This window comes from Bufo bufo, chromosome 6, assembly GCF_905171765.1.
Source record: "Bufo bufo chromosome 6, aBufBuf1.1, whole genome shotgun sequence".
In the NCBI taxonomy this organism is placed as follows: Eukaryota; Metazoa; Chordata; class Amphibia; order Anura; family Bufonidae; genus Bufo; species Bufo bufo.
Genome location: NC_053394.1, coordinates 57505997 through 57530598, shown reverse-complemented (window position 1 = coordinate 57530598; position 24602 = coordinate 57505997). Strand labels below are relative to the sequence as shown.

At 42.4% G+C, this 24602-nt stretch overlaps 1 protein-coding gene across 1 annotated transcript in view; it reads right to left on the bottom strand.

Moving 5' to 3' along the window:
* The window catches only part of ADGRA1 (adhesion G protein-coupled receptor A1), a 926644-nt gene that overhangs the window by 703429 nt on the left and 198613 nt on the right, over positions 1–24602 (bottom strand). The window contains exon 4 of the mRNA XM_040434818.1: positions 5604–5675. Within this exon, the coding sequence (XP_040290752.1) occupies positions 5604–5675 (72 nt within the window). The remainder of the gene's footprint in view (positions 1–5603; positions 5676–24602) is intronic.

Below are 24602 nucleotides of genomic sequence, written 5' to 3'. Positions count from 1 at the left end.
TCTTTCCAAAATGGGGTCACTTGTGGGGTAGTTATACTGCCCTGGCATTCTAGGGGCCCAAATGTGTGGTAAGGAGTTTGAAATCAAATTCTGTAAAAAATGACCAGTGAAATCCGAAAGGTGCTCTTTGGAATATGGGCCCCTTTGCCCACCTAGGCTGCAAAAAAGTGTCACACATCTGGTATCTCCGTACTCAGGAGAAGTTGGGGAATGTGTTTTGGGGTGTCATTTTACATATACCCATGCTGGGTGAGAGAAATATCTTGGCAAAAGACAACTTTTCCCATTTTTTTATAAAAAGTTGGCATTTGACCAAGATATTTATCTCACCCAGCATGGGTATATGTAAAATGACACCCCAAAACACATTCCCCAACTTCTACTGAATATGGAGATACCAGATGTGTGACACTTTTTTGCAGCCTAGGTGGGCAAAGGGGCCCATATTCCAAAGAGCACCTTTCGGATTTCACTGGTCATTTTTTACAGAATTTGATTTCAAACTCCTTACCACACATTTGGGCCCCTAGAATGCCAGGGCAGTATAACTACCCCACAAGTGACCCCATTTTGGAAAGAAGAGACCCCAAGGTATTTCGTGATGGGCATAGTGAGTTCATAGAAGTTTTTATTTTTTGTCACAAGTTAGTGGAATATGAGACTTTGTAAGAAAAAAAAAAAATAAATCATCATTTTACGCTAACTTGTGACAAAAAATAAAAAGTTCTATGAACTCACTATGCCCATCAGCGAATACCTTAGGGTGTGTACTTTCCGAAATGGGGTCATTTGTGGGGTGTTTGTACTGTCTGGGCATTGTAGAACCTCAGGAAACATGACAGGTGCTCAGAAAGTCAGAGCTGCTTCAAAAAGCAGAAATTCACATTTTTGTACCATAGTTTGTAAACGCTATAACTTTTACCCAAACCATTTTTTTTTTTTACCCAAACATTTTTTTTTAATCAAAGACATGTAGAACAATAAATTTAGAGCAAAATTTATATATGGATGTCGTTTTTTTTGCAAAATTTTACAACTGAAAGTGAAAAATGTCATTTTTTTGCTAAAAAAATCGTTAAATTTCGATTAATAAAAAAAAAAGTAAAAATGTCAGCAGCAATGAAATACCACCAAATGAAAGCTCTATTAGTGAGAAGAAAAGGAGGTAAAATTCATTTGGGTGGTAAGTTGCATGACCGAGCAATAAACGGTGAAAGTAGTGTAGGTCAGAAGTGTAAAAAGTGGACCGGTCTTTCAGGGTGTTTAAGCACTGGGGGCTGAGGTGGTTAAAGGGGTTGTCGCTTCATGGACAATGGGGATAAATCGCTAGGATATGCCCCCATTGTCTTATAGGTGCAGGTCCCACCGCTGGGACCCGCACCTATATCGAGAACAGAACAGCGCAGCCGCCCTCTATTCATTTTCTATGGGGCTGGCGAAAATAGGCGAGCGCTGGCTCGGCTATTTCTGTCTGCCCCATAGAAAAGAATGGGAGCGGGGGCCGCGCATGACCGGTACGCTCGCATTTACTTCTATGGCGAGTCGGCTTGGTGGTTGCCGGACCGGAGTCCTCCAGCCACCACCTTGCGGGGCTCCATTCTCAATATAGGTGCGGGTCCCAGCGGTGAGACCAGCACCTATAAGACAATGGGGGTATATCCTAGTGATATGCCCCCATTCTCTATGATGAGACAACCCCTATAATTACTGTTCAGGTAAGACAGATGTAATAAACAGGTGACCGGCAGAATCTGTCTCACATTGTTCCAAAGAGGCTCACAAGCAAAATGGTCAAAGGGCCTCAGTCAACAGATTTAGGGCTCGTTCACACGAACATGTGAAGCCCGTGCCTGTGCTGTGGACCGCAAATTGTGGTCCACAATGCACGAGCACCTCTCCATGGTTCAGCCGCTTGAATGGGTCTACAATGCCTCTGTTCCTCAAAAACATAGCGCATGTTCTATCTTTTTGCGGTGGGGAGGCACGGAACGGAAGCCCAGGAAGCACTCTGTAGTGCTTCCGTAGTGTTCCGTTCCGTGCTTCCATTCCGTATCTCCGGATTTGCAGACCCATTGAAGTAAATGGAACAGTGCCCGTGTATTGTGAATCCGCAAATGCGGTCCGCAATACGGCAACGGGCAGCACTTATTTCTATGAAACTAGCTGAACTGTTACATGTGCGCTTGGCAGCTAAAGGCATCTGTGTTGGTCCGATGTTCATATGTGTCCGCATTGCTGAGAAAAGTTACATTATAATATATGCAAATGAGTTTCTTGGTGCAACAGCTGCTCTACTCTCTCTGCAACGGTTGCGCCCTCTGTACTTTGAGAGAGCGCATAGCACACAAGTGTGTGTTTCTCAAAAATATATATGTGTTGTCTAAGGGGTACTCTTTGTCATTATGGAGAGCCCCTAGTATGCCGAGTATGTGTGTGCAGTATTGTAGGCAAGGCGATGGTCCTCTGGGTTTCTGAGAAAGATATACAAATTAGCTTTCCTGAACTTATCCAATGCCAGCAGATGTTAGACATGAACATTTATATATATTATACACAGGAATGCAGAGGAGTGTTGTCTAGCTTACAATAATCATGACGTACATCAACTGGTCTCCATAATATAAATAGTACCCACCCAGAGGTTCCCCCTAAGGCCTTGCAACTTGAAGCATTGTTTACATCTGCTTTACTTTGATACAGGCTTTAAGCCTGAAATAACTAGTTACAGATATAAGGCTACTTTACCTATTTTTCTAGCTTTGCTACATAAGCATGTTTGGAAGGCATTGCTGCCAATCCACTGTATGAAAATAATACAGACCTCATATTGTTTACCTATTTACTGTACAGCAGCAGGTATGTGTAATTATAGCTCTTGCTGCCTCACTTCAATGGAACAGCTCTTTCCTATTTATCTGAGGATACATCAGCATAACAAAGACAGACAAACCTTCAGCAACTTTACTTCACTATTTTAGATCAACTTTACATGAACAAGAGACACCTTTAAAGTACTCTTCAACTGAAAAAAAGAATTACAACATCTTACACCTCTCAATGAAACATGTTAGCTAGTTCTCTTTCTAGAAGGAGGACCAGAATGTCTCAAGAAAAACTTGTCTTACTTGGTTGACTTGACTTTGTGGGGTACTGTTTAGGGGTGCTCTTTATCATTATGGAGACCAAAAAATAAGCATGCGTACTTGGTTTCTAGGAAGAGTATATGCAAATCATATATATAAATCTGTCTTACATGAGAAAAGATTAGCATTCTTTTCTGTTTTGGAAGAAAAGCTAATTTGAATATATTTCTCAGAAAGACAAATGTATACAAATTAGTTTGACAAAAAAAGAAAAGAGGGGCTATTCAGTCTAATGCCAGAAGAATTAAGATATGTGATTTGCATATACTCTTCCTAGAAACCATTTCCTGGCCTACAATACTGCGCACATATACTCGGCATACTAGAGGCTCTACATAATGACAAAGAGTACCCATTAGACAAAACATATAAATTGTTGAGAAACACACAAAACTGTGATTTGAACCCAGCCTAATCTATATTTCACTGATGGTCCTCACAAGCTCTGTTATGCCCAATTATTGAATAACTGTGCAAGGCCAGTCCAAACCAGCTGCTTTACTGTTAAAGTGAACGTGTCACAATGAACAAGTAATGGGCAGTAGGTTGGAGAGCAGGAGGAACTGAGCTAAATGATATATAGTTTGAGGAAAATATTTAATATAACTTGTAGTTTTTCATTTGAATTCCTGCTCATTCTGTACTTTGGAGTCCAGTGGGCAGACCTATCAGTGATTGATAGCTAACTCTGTATACTTACTTATACAGGAAAGGCTGTGACTCACAGTATAACAGCGGCTGCTGTGCACCGCTGTTCCCCTGCGTACCGCCATGGTCGGCGGTGATCTGCTCCCAATGTTTACTTTCAGCCCTGGCCACAGTATGCTTGCTGCTTGTTTCCTGCAGCATTTTCTTAAGGGCTGGCGCACGTCACTTCCTGTGTTTTATGGGTTGGATCATGTGACATCGGCAACCAATCATAGCCCTCCTGCACATATGTAAGTGGCTCAGGCCCCTTTCCAGATGCCTCAGTGTCAAGGTCCTTGTGTTCTGCTAAGGTTCCTGATATCCGCTTGTGTTCCTGTGTTCCTGACTTGTACTTGTGTTCCTGAACTCTTCTACCTGTTTGATCCCTGCCTGCTTGCCTTGACTCTCCTGTTGCTGAACCGGATTGGCTGATCTGTACCTGTGCTGCCTGCCCTGACCTATTGCCTGTCTGACTTCGCCTCTGCCTCATCCTTCGGTCCTCAACTGTTGCTCCTGGCAACAACTCAGCCTGCTGACAACGCCTGTACCTCTGGTACCTTTCTCAGGTAACTTTTGGTCCGCCTGGGCCAGCTGCCTCGTGTGCCTATCCTCCTCAAGAGGTAGCGACCTAATGTTCCCCTTGGGAAAGCTATCCCCACCATCAGGGTACTGTGAAGATCGAGGGGTTCACTTAGACAATGCCCTTAGAGGGGGTAGGACACATGGCACAGCAGGTTCACACCCACTGGTTCGTGACACACAGAATAGCTGACAGGACTCCTAAACCTAGAATAGGAATTAAAATTAAGAAAATTAAAAACTATACTGAATCTTTCCCCACAAAACAATATTAGGCCTCTTTCACATGGGCGTGTGCGCCCCGTTGCTGTATTGTGGACCCCATTTGCGGATCCGCAATACACGGGTACCATTCCGTGGGCATTCCACATCACGGATGTGGACCCATTCACTTCAATGGGTACGCAAATCCAGAGATGCGGAATGGTGCGGAACGGAAGCACGGAACGGAACCCTACGGAAGCACTACAGAGTGCTTGCGTGGGGTTTCGTCCCGTACTTCCGTTCCGCAAAAAGATAGAACATGTGAATGTGTCAGCGATCCGCTGCGGCTGCCCCGCGGACTGTGCTCGTGCATTGCGGCCTGCATTTTGTGGGCCGCAGCACGACCATGGGGCACACAGTGAAAGAGGCCTTAGGGTCCATTCATACGTCCGTGGTGTGTTGCGGACCCGAAAATTGCGGATCCGCAACACACCCGGCCGGCACCCGCTATAGAAATGACTATTCTTGTCCGCAGCTGCGGACAAGAATAGGACATGTTCTATCTTTTGCGGAGCTGCAAACCGGAAGTTCGGGGCCGAAACCCGGAAGTTCGAGGCCGCGCTCCGCAAATGCGGAAGTGGAGAGCACATAGTGTGCTCTCCGCTTCACGTCCGGGCCCATAGAGAATGAATGGGTCCGCACCCGTTCCGCAAAATTGCGGAACGGGTGCGGACCCTTTTGCGGACGTGTGAATGGACCCTAAATCAGCTCAGCTCCTGCAGCTCTATAACCTACTGCCTGCAGTTTGGACTACACGTTCAACGTAAAAGGTTCCCTTTAAAATTAATTTTGGAAATTAATCTTTCAGCTGCCTCTTTTGACAAATGTTCTTTTCCAGTAAAAATTTATCTCAGAGTCTCCTTAAATCATAAAGGTTAGCGATGCACAAATTATGATTTTGAAGTATTTTACAGGAAATTGTAGACGTACAGTTTGTGGAGATTGTGGAGTCCACTGAACATTTCAGGTGACAGACATCCAATCCGGTTATTAGACAGATCACTGCAAGGAAGAAAAGGAGCTGTTAGAATAAATCTATAATCATCTGACGTGTTGAGATCATCAAGTAGATAAAGGCTTCCAGTCATGAAATGGGTTTTCTGGGACTAAGATATTGAGAACCTGCCCTCAAGGTAGCGTTTCTATATCAGATCTGTGGGGGCTATTTTAGGCAGCAACCAACACTGGAAACTACAATGACCAAAAATATAAAAGCAACATTTTTTTTTTTGCTCCCATTTTGCATTAGCTGAACTCAAAGATCTGAAACATTTTCTACATACACAAAAGACCAATACCTCTCAAATATTGTTCACAAATTTGTCTAAATCTGTGTTAGTGAGCACTTCTCCTTTGCCGAGATAATCCATCCCACCTCACAGGTGTGGCATATCAAGGTGATGATTAGACAGAATGAATATTGCACAGGTGTGCCTTAGACTGCCCACAATAAAAGTCCACTCTGAAATGTGCACAGTTTTGCCTTACTGGGGTAAAGGGGGGGGGGGGGGGGGGAAAACCAGTCAGCATCTGGTGTGGCCACCATTTGCCTCACGCAGTGCAACACATCTCTGTTGCATAGAGTTGATCAGGTAGTTGATTGTGGCCTGTGGAATGTTGGTCCACTCGTCTTCAATAGCTGTGCGAAGTTGCAGAATATTGGCAGGAACTGGAACACAGAGTATCCCAAACATGCTCAATGGGTGACTAGTGATGAGCGGCAGGGGTCATATTCGAATTCGCAATATTTCGCAAATATTTTGTAGAATATTCGTAGAAAATTCGCAAATTCGAAAATTCACCTTTTTTTTTTTACTCGAAAAATCGGAAAGGTAATGATTGTGTAATATGCAAATTTTCGGAATTCGAATTTTCAGATTCAAATTTTTTATTGAGAATTTTTCAACTTACAACTATTAGACAAAGAAGATTATAGCACTATATTAGCTAAATTGCTCTATTCGATTTTTTTTGAATATTCTCTATATTGCTATAACTTTGTTTTTTCGAATATTCGTAATATTCTAAAACAAGAATATATAGCAATATAGCAAATATTCAAAAAAATGAATATAGAGAAAAATTCGCAAACACTACTACTCCTAAAGTCAAGTATATTGCAGCCTTCTTATTGGCCCACAAGCTAGAAGCAGTGAGGGATCATGTGTACTGATAAAAAAAAAAAAAATCTAAAAAAAAAAAATCGAATATTCGAAATTACGAATATATATAACTATATTCGAAATTTTCGCGAACTTTCGAAGTACCTATATTCGCGATAAAAATTCGAAATTCGAATATTCGTGATCAACGCTATGGGTGACATGTCCGGTGAGTATGCTGGCCATGCAGGAACTGGGATGTTTTCAGCTTCCAGGAATTGTGTACAGATCCCGTGCATTATCATGCTGCAACATGAAGTGATGGTTGTGGATGAATGGAACAACAATGGGCCTCAGGATCTCATCATGGTATCTCTGTGCATGCAAAATGCCATCAATAAAATGCACCTGTCTGTGTTCATTGTCCATAACATACGCCTGCCCATACCATAACCCCACCGCCACCATGGGCCACTCGATCCACAACGTTGATGTCAGCAAACCGCTCACCCACACGACACCACATACGCTGTCTGCCATCTGCCCTGAACAGTGAAAACTGGGACTCATCCGTGAACAGAACGCCTCTCCAATGTGCCAGACGCCATCGAATGTGAGAATTTGCCTACTCAAGTCGGTTACGACGACGAACTGCAGTCAGGTCCACACCCCAATGAGGACGACGAGCATGCAGATGAGCTTCCCTGAGACGATTTCTGACATTTTGTGCAGAAATTCTTTGGTTATGCAAACCAATTGTTGCTGCAGCTGTCCGGGTGGCTGGTCTCAGATGATCCTGGAGGTGAACATGCTGGATGTGGAGGTCCTGGGCTGGTGTGGTTATACGTGGTCTGCGATTGTGAGGCTGGTTGGATGTACTGGCAAATTCTCTGAAACGCCTTTGGAGACGGCTTATGATAGAGAAATGAACATTCATTGCACAGGCAACAGCTCTGGTAGACATTCCTGCAGTCAGCATGCCAATTGCACGCTCCCTCAAACGTTGCAGCATCTGTGGTATTGTGCAGTGTGATTAAACTGCACATTTCAGAGTGGACTTTTAATGTGGGCAGTCTAAGGCACACTTGTTCAATATTCATGCTGTCTAATCAGCACCTTGATATGCCACACCTATGAGGTGTGATGGATTATCTCGGCAAAGGAGAAGTGCTCACTAACACAGATTTAGACAGATTTGTGAACAATATTTGAGAGTAATGGGTCTTTTGTGTATGAAGAAAATGTTTCAGATCTTTAAGTTCAGCTCATGCAAAATGGGAGCAAAACCAAAAGTGCTGCGTTTATATTTTTGATCAGTGTATAAAGTGGTCAGAATCAGAAGCAGAAAATGTATTGAAGCTCAGATCCTATTCACGGAGAACAGTCTTCTGCTTCTGGTTCCATCCACTGTATAGTTTCCAATGCTCGCTGGGAGTGCTGGGTGCTGGACCCCCACTGATCTGATTTGAAGACCTATCGTAAGGGCAGGTCATCAATATCTAAGTTGTGGAAAAACCCCTTTGAAGAAGTTTTATGAGATTATAAAAGAGGTTACATACTTCTAGAAAAGGTGTCACTCTTGTCCATGGGCTGTGTGGCAGTGCCGATCAGATCCATTCACTTGAGGGCAGATTTACAATTATTACATTAGAAGTTGACCACTTTATGGGAATCTGTCACCAGTTTTATGGTGTCCAAATTAAGAGCAACATAAACTAGTGACAGATCCCCTTAGCAGAATGCTGGGTCACTTATTTTCATTGACTCCATTTAGCCATTTTGCTAAAATATTGTGCTAAACGGCTCCAGCGCATGCCGAAAAAGTCCTCATATGATATTCATGAGTTCCTGGCTTTCCCCGCCCACCTGCTGCTGATTCATATGGAAAAAAATTGTCAATCAGAGGCAGGTGGGCGGGACAGCCGTGAGCTCATGAAAATGAGGACTCATTGGCATGCGCTGGGACTGTTAGAACCTACAAGTATAAAACTGGTGACACATTCCCTTTAAAGACAAACAGTCACTTGGTAAATTATTGTATTGCCCTAGAAATTTATCGTGCTGTTCCTCTGCTTGTCCTCCTGGAAATGTATGAATAAATTGAAATCTACATGCTGCCATCCACCTTGTGAATGGAGTGTGTCAATTGTAAGGCTACTTTCACACTTGCAGCAGCAGGGTCCTGCAGGCTGTTCCAGCAGAGAACAGCCTGCCGGATCCGTGCTAACGCTAGCCCACCGTGCCGCCGGAAGTCCGCTCCGGCCCCATTCACTATACTGGGGGAACCGGCCGCAGCATGCTGCTGTTTTTGTCTGGCCATCTCTCAGCTTGTTTCCCGTGCTGCAGCTGGACCTCCGGCACGCCCCCATTATAGTGAATGGGGCCGGTGCAGACTTCTGCCGGCATGGTAGGCTAAAGTTAGCACGTGTCTGGAAGGCTGTTCCCCCGCCAGAACAGCCTGCCGGACGCTACTGCTGCAGCTGTGAAAGTAGCCTAAGACTGTTTAAAGCCACACCCTAGAGGTGGAATCATCACCCATGAAGCACTATATAGCCCTAATAACTATTATGGGAATACCCCTCTAATGACAAATATTCAAGACTTATTCTTATAATTCAGTTTGGATATTAATAATGTATTAAGCATTGGCTTGACTGCTCTATACTGTAAATAAACGCTCCATCGGATCTCGTAAACTAATGGTCTTATAAAAACGTCTTCTTAAAAGCTTATAGATGAAGAGATGATGAACGTCTCCATTGGTTCGCTGTTTATTTGAATCAATATGCACTTTAGTTATAGCGGGCTGTGTACATTTAACATAAACCACAATATAAATTCTAATATATTGTCATTAATGAAGTCAGGGATCCAGAAATATTTCAGAAGATAGCAGAAGTTAAATTCTCTCATGCTTCCCTGCCAGCCTGACATACAGTGAGAAACATAATAATTTGAACACCCTGCAATTTTGCAAGTTCTCCCACTTAGAAATCATGGAGGGGTCTGAAATTAACATTGTAGGTGCATTTCCACTCTGAGAGACAGAATAAAAAATTAAAACTTCAGGAAATCACATTGCATGATTTTTAAAGAATTTATTTGTCTTGCACTGCTGAACATAAATATTTGTTAATATTTGGTACCGAACCCTTTGTTTGCAATTAGTGAGGTTAAACTTTTCCTGTAGTTCTTGACCAGGTTTTTTGGCCCATTCCTCCACACAGATCTCCTCTAGATCTGTCATGTTTCGGGGCTGTCGATGAGCAACACAGAGTTTCAGCTCCCTCCAAATATGTTCTATTGGATTTAGGTCTGGAGACTGGCTAGGCCCCTCCAAAACCTTGATATGCTTCTTACGGAGCCACTTCTTGCTTATCCTGGCTGTGTGCTTCGGGTCGTTGTCATGTTGGAAGACCCAGCCACGACCCATCTTCAATGCTCTGACTGAGGGAAGGAGGTTGTTGCTCAAAATCTCACAATAAATGGCCCCATTCATCCTCTCCTTAATACAGTGCAGTCGTCCTGTCCCCTTCGCAGAAAATCACCCCCAAAGTATAATGTTACTACCCCCATGCTTCACAGTAGGGATGGTGTTCTTGGGATGCAACTCATCCTTCTTTTTCCTCCAAACATGACGAGTGAAGTTTAGACCAAAAAGTTCTATTTTGGTCTCATCTGACCACATGACTTTCTCCCATGCCTCCTCTGGATCATCCAGATGTTCATTGGCAAACTTCAGATGGGCCTGGACATGTGATGACTTGAGCAATGCATGATTTGAAACCATGACGGCGTAGTGTTCTACAGACAGTGACCTTTGAAACTGGTCCCAGCTCTCTTCATGTCATTGACCAGCTCCTCCCTTCTAGTTCTGGGCTGATTCCTCACATTTCTTACCATCAGTGATACACTATGAGGTGAGATCTTGCAATGAGCCCCAGTCCGAGGGAGACTGACAGTCGTCTTTAGCCTCTTCTATTTTCGAACAATTGCTCCAACAGTTGATCTATTTTCACCAAGCTGCTTGGCAATTGCCCCGTAGCCCTTTTCAGCCTTGTGGAGGTCCACAATTTTGTCTTTTGACAGCTCTTTGGTCTTGCCCATGGTAGTAGTTGACAAGTTTCAATTTCTCTACTTCTATAATACATAGTAATACCTCCAAAAATAGTTATTACTTTACATTCCCCATATGTATACTTCATGTTTGGATCAATTTGGGAATGATATTTTATTTTTGGGGGATGTTACAAGGCTTAGAAGTTAAGAAGCAAATCTTGAAATTTTTCAGAAATTTTCAAAAACCCACTTTTTAGGGACCAGTTCACGTCTAAAGTCACTTTGTGAGGCTTACATAATAGAAACCACCCAAAAATGACCCCATTCTAGAAACTACACCCCTCAAGGTATTCAAAACTGATTTTACAAACTTTGTTAACCCTTTAGGTGTTGAACAAGAGTTATTGGCAAATGGAGATGAAATTAGAGAATTTGGGAATTATATTTTATTTTTGGGGGATGTTACAAGGCTTAGACGTTTAGAAGAAAATCTTGAAATTTTTCAGAAATTTTCAAAAACCCACTTTTTAGGGACCAGTTCAGGTCTGAAGTCATTTTGTGAGGCTTACATAATAGAAACCACCCAAAAATGACCCCATTCTATAAACTACACCCCTCAAGGTATTTAAAACTGATTTTACAAACTTTGTTAACCCTTTAGGTGTTGCACAAGAGTTATTGGCAAATGGAGATGAAATCAGAGAATTAAAATTTTTGTGCAAATTTTCCATTTTAATCCTTTTTTTCCAGTAACAAAGCAAGGGTTAACAGCCAAACAAAATGCTATATTTATTGCCCCGATTCTGTAGTTTGCAGAAACACCCCATATGTGGCCGTAAACTACTGTACGGGCACACAGTAAGGCGTAGAGGGAAAGGTGCGCCGTATTGGTTTTTGGAAGGCAGATTTTGCTGGACTGTTTTTTTTGACACCATGTCCCATTTGAAGCCCCCCTGATGCACCCCTAGAGTAGAAACTCCATAAAAGTGACCCCATCTAAGAAACTACACCCCTCAAGGTATTCAAAACTGATTTTACAAACTTTGTTAACCCATTAGGTTTTGCACAAGATTTAATGGAAAATAGAGATACAATTTCAAAATTTCACTTTTTTAGAAGATTTTCCATTTTTATATTTTTTTCCAGTTACAAAGCAAGGGTTAACAGCCAAACAAACTTCATTATTTATGGCCCTGATTCTGTAGTTTACAGAAACACCCCATATGTGGTCGTAAACTGCTGTACGGGCACACGGCAGGGCGCAGAAGGAAAGGAATGCCATACGGTTTTTGGAAGGCAGATTTTGCTAGACTGTTTTTTTGGACACCATGTCCCATTTGAAGCCCCCCTGATGCACCCCTAGAGTAAAAACTCCAAAAAAGTGACGCCATTTTAGAAACTACGGGATAGGGTGGAAGTTTTGTTGGTACTAGTTTAGGGTACATATGATTTTTGGTTGCTCTATATTACAGTTTTTGTGAGGCAAGGTAACAAGAAAAAGCTTTTTTGCCACCGTTTTTTTTGTTATTTACAACATTCATCTGACAGGTTAGATCATGTGGTATTTTTATAGAGCAGGTTGTCACGGACGCAACGATACCTAATATGTATACAATTATTTTATTTATGTAAGTTTTACACAATGATTTTTGAAACAAAAAAAATCATGTTCCCTTACGTCCTACCAGCAGCACAGATGGGGTTAACCACCCCCCATGGACTGGTAGGAACGGCGGAATTTTTATGAGCCCAAGTAATAATTAAACACTTAAACCTCCCCTATAAAGGAGGGAATCACCTCCAGCCCATTGCGTTTTTTTCTGTCATCCGGACAGGTGGACTAGGCAGTGATTCCCCCTCTCTCAGGGGGGAATCTTTTTTTCATGTTATCTGTGGGCTTTGCCTCCGCTTTTACTACTATGGCTTATCCGGCAGCTTACCTGCTGCCGGCGCTGCGCAGCGGTGCTTCGCTGCGGTGCGTTTTTCGGCGTCCTCGGTCCTTTTCCTTGCGGCCGCTGGGCGCCGCCATCTTCCGAATCTGACGTCGCTTCCGGAATTTTCTCCTTGCGACGCGATTTCGTGTCATTATTGCAATTTTTTTTTAGATATAATTCGCGATTTTCCCTCCGGTTGGAGGTTTTATTGTATTCCTTCCTGGGGGTAAGCCTTTTTATTTGGAGGTGGTAGTTTTCAAGTTTGTCACATTAAAACTTGTTTTTTCTTCTTGCTGTGACTTCGGCCAAGAGGGTCTCTGAGCTTCAAGCTCTATCAGCGCACGAGCCCTATACCATTTTTTTGCAAGACCGGGTCCTTTTAAGATTTCTACCGTACTTTAGGCCTAAGGTTCCTTCTTTCCAGAATATCAACCAGGTGATATCCCTCTCGGTTCTTTCTAGACCTTCTACCTCCTCCGAGGAACCTGCTATACATCCGTTGGATGTCTCGAGATGCCTCCGGATCTATGTGGATAGATCAAGGAGTTCAGGAAAGATGAAAATCTTCTAATCCTGTTTGCTGGTAAGTTTAAAGGCCGTAAGGCGTCTAAACCATCCATCAGTCGATGGATTAAGGAGGCTAATGGGGAATCCTTTGTTTCCCAATCTCTAGACCCTCCGGGGTTTGTAAAAGCCCATTCTACGAGGGCTGTAGCTACTTCTTTTGCCGAGAGGAGTCTTCTTCCGCTCGACATGATTTGCAAATCTGCCTCCTGGAGCTCTGAATCAACATTCATCTCCCATTATAGACTAGATGCCAGATTAGCTGAGTACTCGGCCTTTGGGCAGACTATTCTTAGTTCTGCCAGGCATGATGGCCCTCCCTAGGGGTTCTTCTTGCTATCTCCCCATCTGTTCTGCTGGTAGGACGTAAGGGAATCGTTAATTTCTAACGATAATTTGTTTTCCCTTAGTCCTAACAGCAGCACACAAATTTCCCACCCTAGTAAGACTAGTTTTTTCTTGCTATAACACAATGGGCTGGAGGTGATTCCCTCATTTATAGGGGAGGTTTAAGTGTTTAATTATTACTTGGGCTCATAAAAATTCCGCCGGTCCTACTAGAAATTAACGATTTTCGTGTCTCCATAGTCTGAGAGCCATCGTTTTTTTCAGTTTTTGGGCGATTATCTTAGGTAGGGTCTAATTTTTTGTGGGATGAGATGACGGTTTGATTGGCACTATTTTGGGGTGCATATAAGTTTTTGATCGCTTGCTATTTCACTTTTTGTGATGCAAGATGACAAAAAATTGCTTTTTTTACACCATTTTTATTTTTATTTTTTTACGGTGTTCACCTGAGGGGTTAGGTCATGTGATATTTTTATAGAGCAGGTCGCGACTTTGTTTTTTATTTGACAAAAAAAATCATGTTTTAGTGTTTCCATAGTCTAAGAGCCATAGTTTTTTCAGTTTTTGGGCGATTATCTTGGGTAGGGTATGATTTTTGCGGGATGAGATGATGGTTTGATTGGTACTATTTTGGCATACATGCGACTTTTTTGATCACTTTTATTACTTTTTTTGGGAAGTAAGGTGGGCAAAATTTCAATTTCCTCATAGTTTTTATTTTTTTATTTTTATGGCGTTCACCGTGTGGAGAAAGTAACATGACTGTTTTATAGATCAGGTCGTTACGGATGTGGCGATACCTAATATGTGTAGTGTATTTTATTTTTTTAATTTTATTCAGTGATAAATGTGTTTTTTTTATCTTTACTTTTTTCACTTTTTTTTTTACATTTTTTTTACCCAGACCCACTTGGTTCTTTAAGATCCAGTGGGTCTGATGTCTGTATAATACAGTACAGTACACTATATAGTGTATTGTACAGTTTTTTACTTACACTTTGAACAGATCTATGCCTTTAGCACAGATCTGTTCAGCACCATGGACAGCAGGATGCCTGAGAAGGCGTCCTGTTGCCATGGGAACCTTCCCCATCTGCCACAACTGAGCAGACGGGGAAGGGGAAGGAGGGGGGCTCCCTGACTGTTAACCCTTTCCATACAGTGGTCCGTACGGACTGTGGTATGGAAAGGGTTAAACGGCTGACATCACAATACAGATGTCAGCCGTTTATACCAGAGTGTCAGCAATGTGCTGACACTCTGGTATAGCCACTGGACACCAATGAATATTCAAGAGGAGGCGGGCGGGGGATCGCGATCCCGCCTGCCGCACCGCCCGCCTCCCGCACCGCTCGCACCACCTGCAACCCCCCCCTGCACCACCCGCCGGCATAAAGGGGTGCAGGGGGGGTGAAAAAAACTTTATTTTGGGCATTTTAAAGTTAGGGACCGCAGGGATCAGAAACTGCAGAAAGCGCTGAATTGACCTGCGGTTTGCTGAGATCGGTTTGCTTTCATATGACCCCCCCGGCGTTGTGACAGGATGCCTGCTGAATGATTTCAGCGGGCATCATGTTCCGATTAACCCCCGCAGTGCTGAAATCTCATTTTAAACTCATGACGTACCGGTACGTCATTGGTCCTTAAGGACTCTGAAAACATGCCGTACCGTTACGTCATGCATCCCTAAGGGGTTAAATGAGTGTTTATGAGGTCAGGAGATTAGAGAAAAGGCTTCAAATGAGCCTCAGCTGACAGAACTCAGGAGGGACAGTCAGCAAATAGACTCATTTATAACCCCAAAATGAGTAAAATGCAATTATTATTGTCTATAGCCTTCAAGAAACTCTTAGAATGAACACAACACCACTGACAACAATAGATCCAGAAAGAGAGGCAGCACTCACCAGCTTCTTTAGAAATGATTCTTCTCTTTAATATTATATAAGTTGACAAAATCATGTACAGAAGAATGGGGGCAGACAGACATCGAGATCACACAGATATAAGCGGCAACGGCCATTTCACATTTTTGCGACTCCTCAGGCCTTGACGTCATTACGCAACTTGCATCTCACTTTTTATGTCGTAATCCAGTGTCGTCATGGAAACCACCGACGCTACTGGAAACCGACCATATAAAAACAAATATACAACTCGAAGACACATCAAAATGTACTATTTCCATATCATCACCATGACGATGCAGTTCTCTCTAACGCGGCATGTCGTGCCCTTTGGATAAAATCCTGGTCTGGGGACAAAACTTTGAAAACAAAGTTACTGTATGTTCTATCCCTTTTTCAGGTGAATACGTCTTTAGGCCTGTCCTAGACAAGATCCTGGAAAAGGCTTCAGATAAATAGAAGGAGGAAAATTCCCTTTCTTTCCTTTCAGGGACAAGAGAGATCCTACAGAGGAAAAGGGAAGTCAGGCTACTGGAGTTACCCCATAGGAGGTCAAAGGAGAGGGTTTCTCCTTCACCCCCAGAGTAAACCCAGCTATAAACAATGACGCCAGAGTGGGCGGAAGACTGAAGTATTTACTATGTGCATGTGAAAAGATAGCATCAAATCCCTGGGCCCAGAAGGTAGTCAGAGCAGGCTACAAGATAGAATTTTCTTCAGTCCCCCCCGAGGAGATTTTTAATATCAAATCTAGGATCAGGGAAAGCTCAGAGCAGCATTTGGAAAAGTATCAAAGACCTCATAGAACTAGGAGGAGTTGTAATTCAGGTCTCAGTCTCAGAACAGGGAAAGGGATGTTACTCCAGTCTCTTTCTGGTAAAAAAGAAGGAAGGGTCATTCCGTATGATTATAAATCTGAGATTCCTCAACAAGTACATAGCCTACAGGAAATTCAGGATGGAATCCCTGGGATCCCTACTTCCCCTAATAAAAAAGAACGCATGGATGTGTACTGTGGACTTAAAAGATGCGCACTATCACATCCCAATTTACCACAACTCTCAAAAATTTCTAAGATTCGCCATAAAAGACCAGCAAGGTAACACTTGCCATTTTCAATTTACGGCTCTTCCGTTTGGAATTTCCTCGGCTACCAGAATATTCACCAAACTGGTGGTCGAGATGGTTGCAGTCTTGAGACAGAAACAGCTGAACTTGATCCTATCTAGACGATTTCATAATAATAGGAGATAGGGTAGACCATTTACAAACGGATCTAGACACCTTTTTATTCACTCTAAAAAAGCTGGGCTGGATTCTAAATCCTCAGAAATCCTGTCTACAACCATTGACCAGGGCCGGCGCCACCAGTAAGCCGACCTAGGCAGTCGCCTAGGGCGCCATTTAGCAGGGGGCGCCCGTTGCAGTTTAAAAAAAAAAAAAGGGCTTTTAGATAAGGTCATAGTTACTCTCAGGGCCAGTGGAAAAAAGGTGACATCGGCCATATACCTAAAAATCTGGAAGAGGTTCTTCTCTTGGTCAGGGGAATGTTCTCCTAACCTGTTTAGACCTAATATTCAACAAATCTGAGATTTTCTCCAACAAGGTCTAGAATTAGGTCTTAGACCATCTACTCTTAAGGTACAAGTATCGTCACTCAGCTGTTTCTTTGATGCAGACTTAGGAAGCCATAGGTGGATCAGAAGATTCATGAGAGCGGCAGCAAGACTGAGGCCCACATTAAAATCACGAGTTCCTTCCTGGAACCTCATTACCGTTTTAAATGGCCTAACTATGAGTCCGTTTGAACCTCTGGAAATCTGTCCGCTCAAATTCCTATCCTTTAAGACAGCATTTCTGATTGCAATCACATCTGCAGGGAGGCTGGGTGAGATAGAGGCGATCTCAATTAGGGAGCCCTATCTTAGAATCTTGGAAGATAGTATAGTACTCAGATTAGACCCAGGGTTCCTTCCCAAAGTGGTTTCTGACTTCCACAGGGATCAAGTGATCATTCTCCCGTCATTTTTTAATAATCCAAAAAATAGCGGTGTGAGTTCCTTTCACACCTTAGACATTCGATGTATGGTTTGAAATTCTTGGAGGTCACAAAAAACTTCAGTAAGTCCGATAGTCTTCTGGTTCAGTTCTCAGGAAAGAACAAAGGAAAGAGGTTGTCCAAATTTTCCATTGCTAGGTGGATTAAGTGCACACTTTCCCATTGTTATACCGCTCAGGGGTTTTCTTGTCCAGCTAACTTAAAAGCGCATTCAACAAGGCTATGTCCTCTTCACAGGCCGAAAGAGCAGGTGCCTCCTTGGAAGACATTTGTAAGGAGGCGACCTGGTCCAGTGTACATTCCTTTATAAAGCATTACCTCTTAGATTTTTCAAATACTGCTGATCTGTCTTTAGGACATAAAGTCCTTCAAGCAGTAGCCCACCCTTGATATTATAATTTTGGATATCTCCTTGTGGACGTCATGGCGATGATATAGAAAATCGGAATTAGACTTACCGGTAATTCGGTTTCCATAAGATCACCATGACGGCTTGTTATTCCCTCCCAAATGTATTATTTCATTTTTTGTTGTGTGTGGGTATGAGTCAATACCTTCTAATTATGTAATAAGATTACTTTAGATTTGCCTCCACTTCACTCTGATAATTTTGGAAAGCACTGGTGTACGGTGGGGGGGGGTGTTTTAACCTTTCTCTGTTCCTGCCCTTACAGAGGTCAGGGATCAATCTCATTGTGGCCGTCATGGTGATCTCATTGAAACCGAATTACCGGTAAGTCTTATTCCGATTTTCCCAGTTTCATATGAATACACTCAGATGATTTTTATCATTCAGGCCAAGCGGATCCATTGCTCCTGAACGCATTATCCACCTGGCTGCACCAGAAGGGGTCAGAGAAAAAAAAATCTGTCAATAAGAAAGTCGACCAGAAGGAGGAAACAAATATCTTGGAGACAGTGACTGGATCCAATGAACCTGTTTTAGTAACCAGCAATGTCATTAATTTAACGGGTTATGAATTGACACAGGACTGTATCTCTGTCCTCGATAAAGGACTTAGCTATAGCCCCATAGAACAATTCGATCCAGTAACATTTGAAGTTGATCTGTTTAAGGCTGTACGCAGACTCCATTTACATAAGCTGTTTAGGAATATACCCCAGTCAGTAAAGGAAAGAAGGAGGGGGAGATACCTACACGAAAAGGCCCGTTAGGTTTTAGTATATATACTAAGTATGATGAAAAGGAAATGTCATGTCTTGAGTTTCTAGCTGACACAAACATTGTGGATGTTGAGAATGATGATCTATTGGAAGGGGATTTCAGAGGAGGCATTATGTCCACTTTTTGTCCCCCCATACCCGCTGGGAGTACTGTAGTATTGATATTTTTTACCATCAAGTGTTAAAAGAGGTGAAAGCGTTGAGGTTCCCCATGTGCCATAGTAACATTAGCACAGGGGAGAATAAAGCCTTGAAATGGCTTCAGTCACATACAGATATTGTAGTGAAGCCAGCGGATAAGGGGGGCAATGTGGTCCCGATGACAAAGAATTATTATGTAACTGAGGCTTTGAGACAAGTAGAGAATCCTGTTGTATATGAGGTCCTATTAGCAGACCCAACAGTGAGTATACAAACCCATTTGAGAAGTCTGCTTCGCAAATATGTGAGAAGCTGCTACCACTTTTCCCTTCAAAACCTTCTTGGTATTTCTTGCCTAAAGTTCACAAGTCACTGAGCCAACCTCCAGGCCGCTCTATTGTGGCAGAATCAGCTCAGGGACAGAACCCCTATCTGAGTACATTGACTCTTGAGGCCATTGTTGAAAAGTGTACCCTCATATCTAAGGGATACAAATGACTTCCCCCGAGTGCTGAAATCTGTTCAGTTTGGTCTCCCTGGATGTAGAGAGTTTGTACACCTGGATCCCACATAAAGCAGGGATTGGAGAAATGGTGGAAATATTAGAGGGGGGGGGGGGGACTAATAGAAGCAAGGAATATGGTGAACTCATCAGAGAAGCCTTGGAATTTATTTTATCTAATAATGTGTTTAGGTTCAGGAATAAATGGCAGAAATATGGGACAGCCGAGGGCACATCTGTATCTTGTACGTTTGCAAACATTTATTTAGCGAGGTTTGAGGATAAGTATGTTTACTCAGTCAATCCTTTTTTACCATTTATCCAGACTTTTTTAAGGTACATCAATGACATTTTCATAGTTTGGTCGGGTACAGAATTCCAGTGTCAGTAGTTTGTCACATATCTTAATTGAGTTAATGACATGAACATGAGATTTACGTGTAAATATGGAGGACTAACCATGGAGTTTTAGATGTGGCTGTTGTGCTGAAAGGCGACAGACTGGTCACTTGGGAATATAGAAAACCCATGGCGACCAATTCCTTGCTACATTACAACAGCTTTCACACAGAGAGTATAAAAAAATCCATCCTTTATGGACAATTCGTTAGACTCAGGAGAATTAATGATACAGAGGAGGGCTATATGTCTCAAGCCCTAGATATGAGGAGTTGTTTGCTTGTGAGGGGCTACCCAGAGAGAGTTCTAGATGAGGCTTTGAAAAAAACATCAGGTCTATCCCAAGAAGATCTCCTTTACAAAGTTGATGGTAAAACGAGAAGAGATATGAGGAGATTTGCTTTTTCATTGAGGTATAGCCTCATGGCAGATGTGATCCGGAAAGCCATATTTAATATGGACAGTAGCCTTAATGAACTAACAGATGAAAAGCCCCTTATAGCATTTAGAAGAAGTGATACCTTGAGGGACAAGCTAGCGAGAAGTCGCTTTGTTGAGGAGAAGCCTAGTCATTGGTTAAGTTATTTAGTGCCCATAGGTAATTGGAGATGCCACAATTGTTAGTTTTGTAGATATAATCCCCAATGGAAATATTTGCATGTTGGAGGCCTTTACCATAGGGTTAATACCCATATAACATGTAAAAGTAAATACGTGGTTTATTTGATAATGTGCCGTTGTGGCAGTTTTTATATAGGAAAGACAATTAGGAATTGATGTGAAAGGTTCAGACAACACATTAATTCAATTACCTCCGGGAAGGGGTGTCTCGACGTTTAATAAAACATGTTGGGGAGCCCCATGGAGGTAACCCCAATGGCCTAAGTTTCTCAGGAATTAAACATGGCCCACATTTATCGCAAGGGGGAGATAGGCACCGGACCCTACTATGTAAGGAAGCCAGATGGATAATGCGTTCAGGAGCAATGGGCCCGTTAGGCTTACATGATAAAAATTATCTGAGTGTTTTTATATGAAATTGGGAAATAGTACATTTTGATGTGTCTTCGAGTTGTATATTTGTTTTTATGTAGTAGGTTTTCAGTAGCGTCGGTGGTTTCCATGACGACACTGGATTACAACATAAAAAGTGAGACGCAAGTTGCGTGATGACGTAGTGGCCTGAGGAAGCACGAAACGGCTTATACCTGTGTGCTCTCGATGTCTGTCCGCCCCCAACCTTATGTACATGATTTTATCAACCTATATAATATTAAAGAGAAGAATAATTTCTAAAGAAGCTAGAGAGTGCTGCCTCTCTTTCTGGATCTATTGTTTTCATATGTTTACTGACTATGTATGAGGGGCAGAGCACCTATTGCAACAGATACCCGTGCATATAAGGAGTCTCCTGGATTGAACCACATTAATAGGTTTTAAGTAGTAGTGCCATCCCATTTGCTTTTCTACTTGATTGACAACACCACTGACTCATGACATCTAAGGTTATACGGTAGTACAGTAATACTTTGGTGTCAGCGCCTTCTTCTTTTGTTAATGATATCCTCGAGTTTTCAATGTCGAACGCAGGTTGTAACATTTTAATGTGTTTTAAGCTTTCCTCATTTTCAGCAATCTGGATTCCAGGGTTTAATGGCCACTTTTTAGTGAAATATAAATCAATATGAATGCAAGATTATGGCATCATTTGTATCCCAGCTGCCTGCTATTGTAGCAGTGGCACACGTGCCTGCTTAATACGGTATAGCGCACTGGAATACCTATAGATCTCGGCAATTTCACCTACATTATTTCAGAAGCAAGAACAAACTGTGCTCTCCGAACAATTAAACATGAAGGACTGTTCAGTCTACTGTTTAATAGCTCGAAAACACATAAACAGCTTAAACACATGTAAGCTTCAAATATACAATAATCTCCACAAATATACTGTCATGCTTGTTGAAGCTCTGATTGCTCTCTTGATGAAATGAAAGATGTGGAGCCAAAAGTACTCAGATCCAGTAAATCCTATTAAAATCCCTCCATCAAGGTTTTAGTTTGGATAAGGGCTGTTTCTTATTTTAGATGCTTGAATAGCACTTGTAGATATTGTAGATCTAACCTCACGTTCTAAGTCATGGTATCTCATGGGGCCAATCTGAGGACTGTTGTTGACTCTTGTCTCGATTTTCCTTGTGGACTTCAAATATAGTGTAGTGACAGGGAGGTTAAACATTTTTATAAAGTACACTATAAACTGTTTCTTTGTAAAACTGGGTATAAAGATCAACCTCTAACTGAGCACTGCTAAGGAAAGTCTGTCTTCGGCGTTCTACTGAGTCCTGAAGATGACTATGTGTACATAGAGAGGCTTCAGAGTGGTCGCAAACCAACCTACTGATGTGATGTGGTCTTCTAATAGTTCTGAAGTTGAGTGAGCCGGCTCGAGGTCACGACACATACAAGATGTGTTCCTCGTAATGTCCTTCTTTATTATAATGAGCAGTGCATGTATTTATACACTCACAAACTCAGTAAAAGTGTCAGAGTGGAGTCAAGCTTTGAGTTACTATGTCTAGTTTGAGATTAGTGATGAGCGGCAGGTGCTATATTCGAATTCACAATATTTTACGAATATTTTGTAGAATATTTGTCATATATTCGCGAATTTCGAGAATTCGAGATTATTTTATTGAATGTGAAAAATCGGCAATGTAAAAATAGCGTAATACGCATTCGTAACGCGAAATACAGGCGTGGGTCACTTTGGCTACATTTTTCAAGCTGCTAGAAGTTTCATGAATTTCTCCTGGAGAAAATGGTTGGCACGGCAGAACATTACAATAGCTTTATATGCAGATAGAGTCAAGGGCTCCAATATATTCGCGATTGCGCTAATCGGCAGTAATTACAGTAATTTTTTGCACTACGTGCAACTTCACATTTTAGCAGGTCTGACAGACAGATTACTGATTGGTGCACTAAGTATTGTTATCAACTTGACATTGCTTCCTTCTCATTAGCCCACAAGCAAGAAGCAGAGAGGAATCGTCTTCAGATGGAAAAAAATGCGAATATTCGATATAACGAATATATAGCACTATATTCTAAATATTCGCGAATTCTCGAAGTGGCGATATTCACGATAAAAATTTGCTATTCGAATATTCGTGCTCAACACTATTTGAGATAAGAAAATGAATGATCAGCTTGGAGGGACTAGGGGCCCACCGTGGAATTTGTACTCCTTCCTTCCAATGATAAATCCCACTCCTATCTAAGTGCAGGTTATACATAGAACTAAATTAAATACATATACAAAATGGATGCCTTTACACTTTCCCTCACACCAGCCTGCCTCTTGTCATTACCCAATCCTATATCTCCTATGTGCCCTATATTTTCTATGTTCCTGCCTAACTGACTTGCTGCCAGAGATAACTGCTGTTAGCTCTGCTAGTTTAGCTCTATTCCCTGCGCTTACTGAGAGAGAAGCGCAGGGAAAAGAGCTAAACTAGCAGAGTTGTCAGCAGTTATCTCTGGCAGCAAGTCAGTTAGGCAGGAACAGGGAGCGGGACTGCCAGCACTTAGCGATGACAGTAAGCACACAGTAACACAGCACACCTCCTGTCAGAACACATGTTGTAGCCTCTTCCTATCTTCCCAGCGCTAGAAGACACACAGGGAAGACACAGACAGGAGCGGGGCTGTAGTGTTCTGCGCTGACAGTGTGTGGTGTTACTGTATAGTTACTGTCATTGCTAAGCACTGGCAGTGCAGATCCCTGCTCTAAGAGAGAAGCTGTCACGATACTAGTGGAATACTGCTGGAATCCAATGGCAGGGACTAGGCCCAAACACAGGAGGTAGCAGGAATGGAGATGAAGGCAGGGATCCAGACGAAAGGTCAGGGGGAAACCCAGCGAGCGGTCAGCAGGTGTCCAGGAGTAGCAGGGTAAACCACAAGGAGGAGGAACAAACCAGAGAGAAAGTTCCAGGCGAGAGGACTGCACAAGCAGGAGCTCAAACACAATACTCAAGCAATGAGTAACAGGCTTGAGAGGTTTATATCTGGAACAGGAAGTAAGATGGCACCCAACTGAGACACAATCCACAATCTTGACTGAGCGCAGCTGAGCTGTCAGCAGTTAGCGCTTACAGTAAGTCAGTTAGGCAGGAACCCAACAGAGATAGGGGACATATAGGAGGCAGGCTGGAACCCTCTGCATGTATACATTGTAGTCTTCATTACTCAGAAAACTGAAGATGCACTCTCCTTAGCAATGCTCTGTTAGAGGTTGTTCTTTACAATCTGTTTTCTAGTACAGAACATTTATTACCTATTAAGTATATTGCAAAGATGTGTAACATAACTGCTGTTTCAGTTGATTTTTTCATATAGTGTAGGGACAGGGATGTGAAGCATTTTTATAATATACTTTATTAGGGAAAGATGTTTCTTTGTACTAGAAAACAGTGTAAAGAGTCTTCTTAGCAAAACTGTATCTGAGCATTACTAAGGAGAGTCTGTCTTCACTTTTCAGTTCTACTGGGCGCTGAAGACGCCTGTGTGTAACAAGTCAGATAGGCAGGGTCATGGTCAGTGATAGGGCACATATAAACAATCAGGGACTAGTGTAGTGAGAATAGGCAGGCTGGAAGCCTCTGTATGTTGCACACAGACAACTTCAGCTCTCAGTAGAACGCAGAAAACTCTTTACACCTCG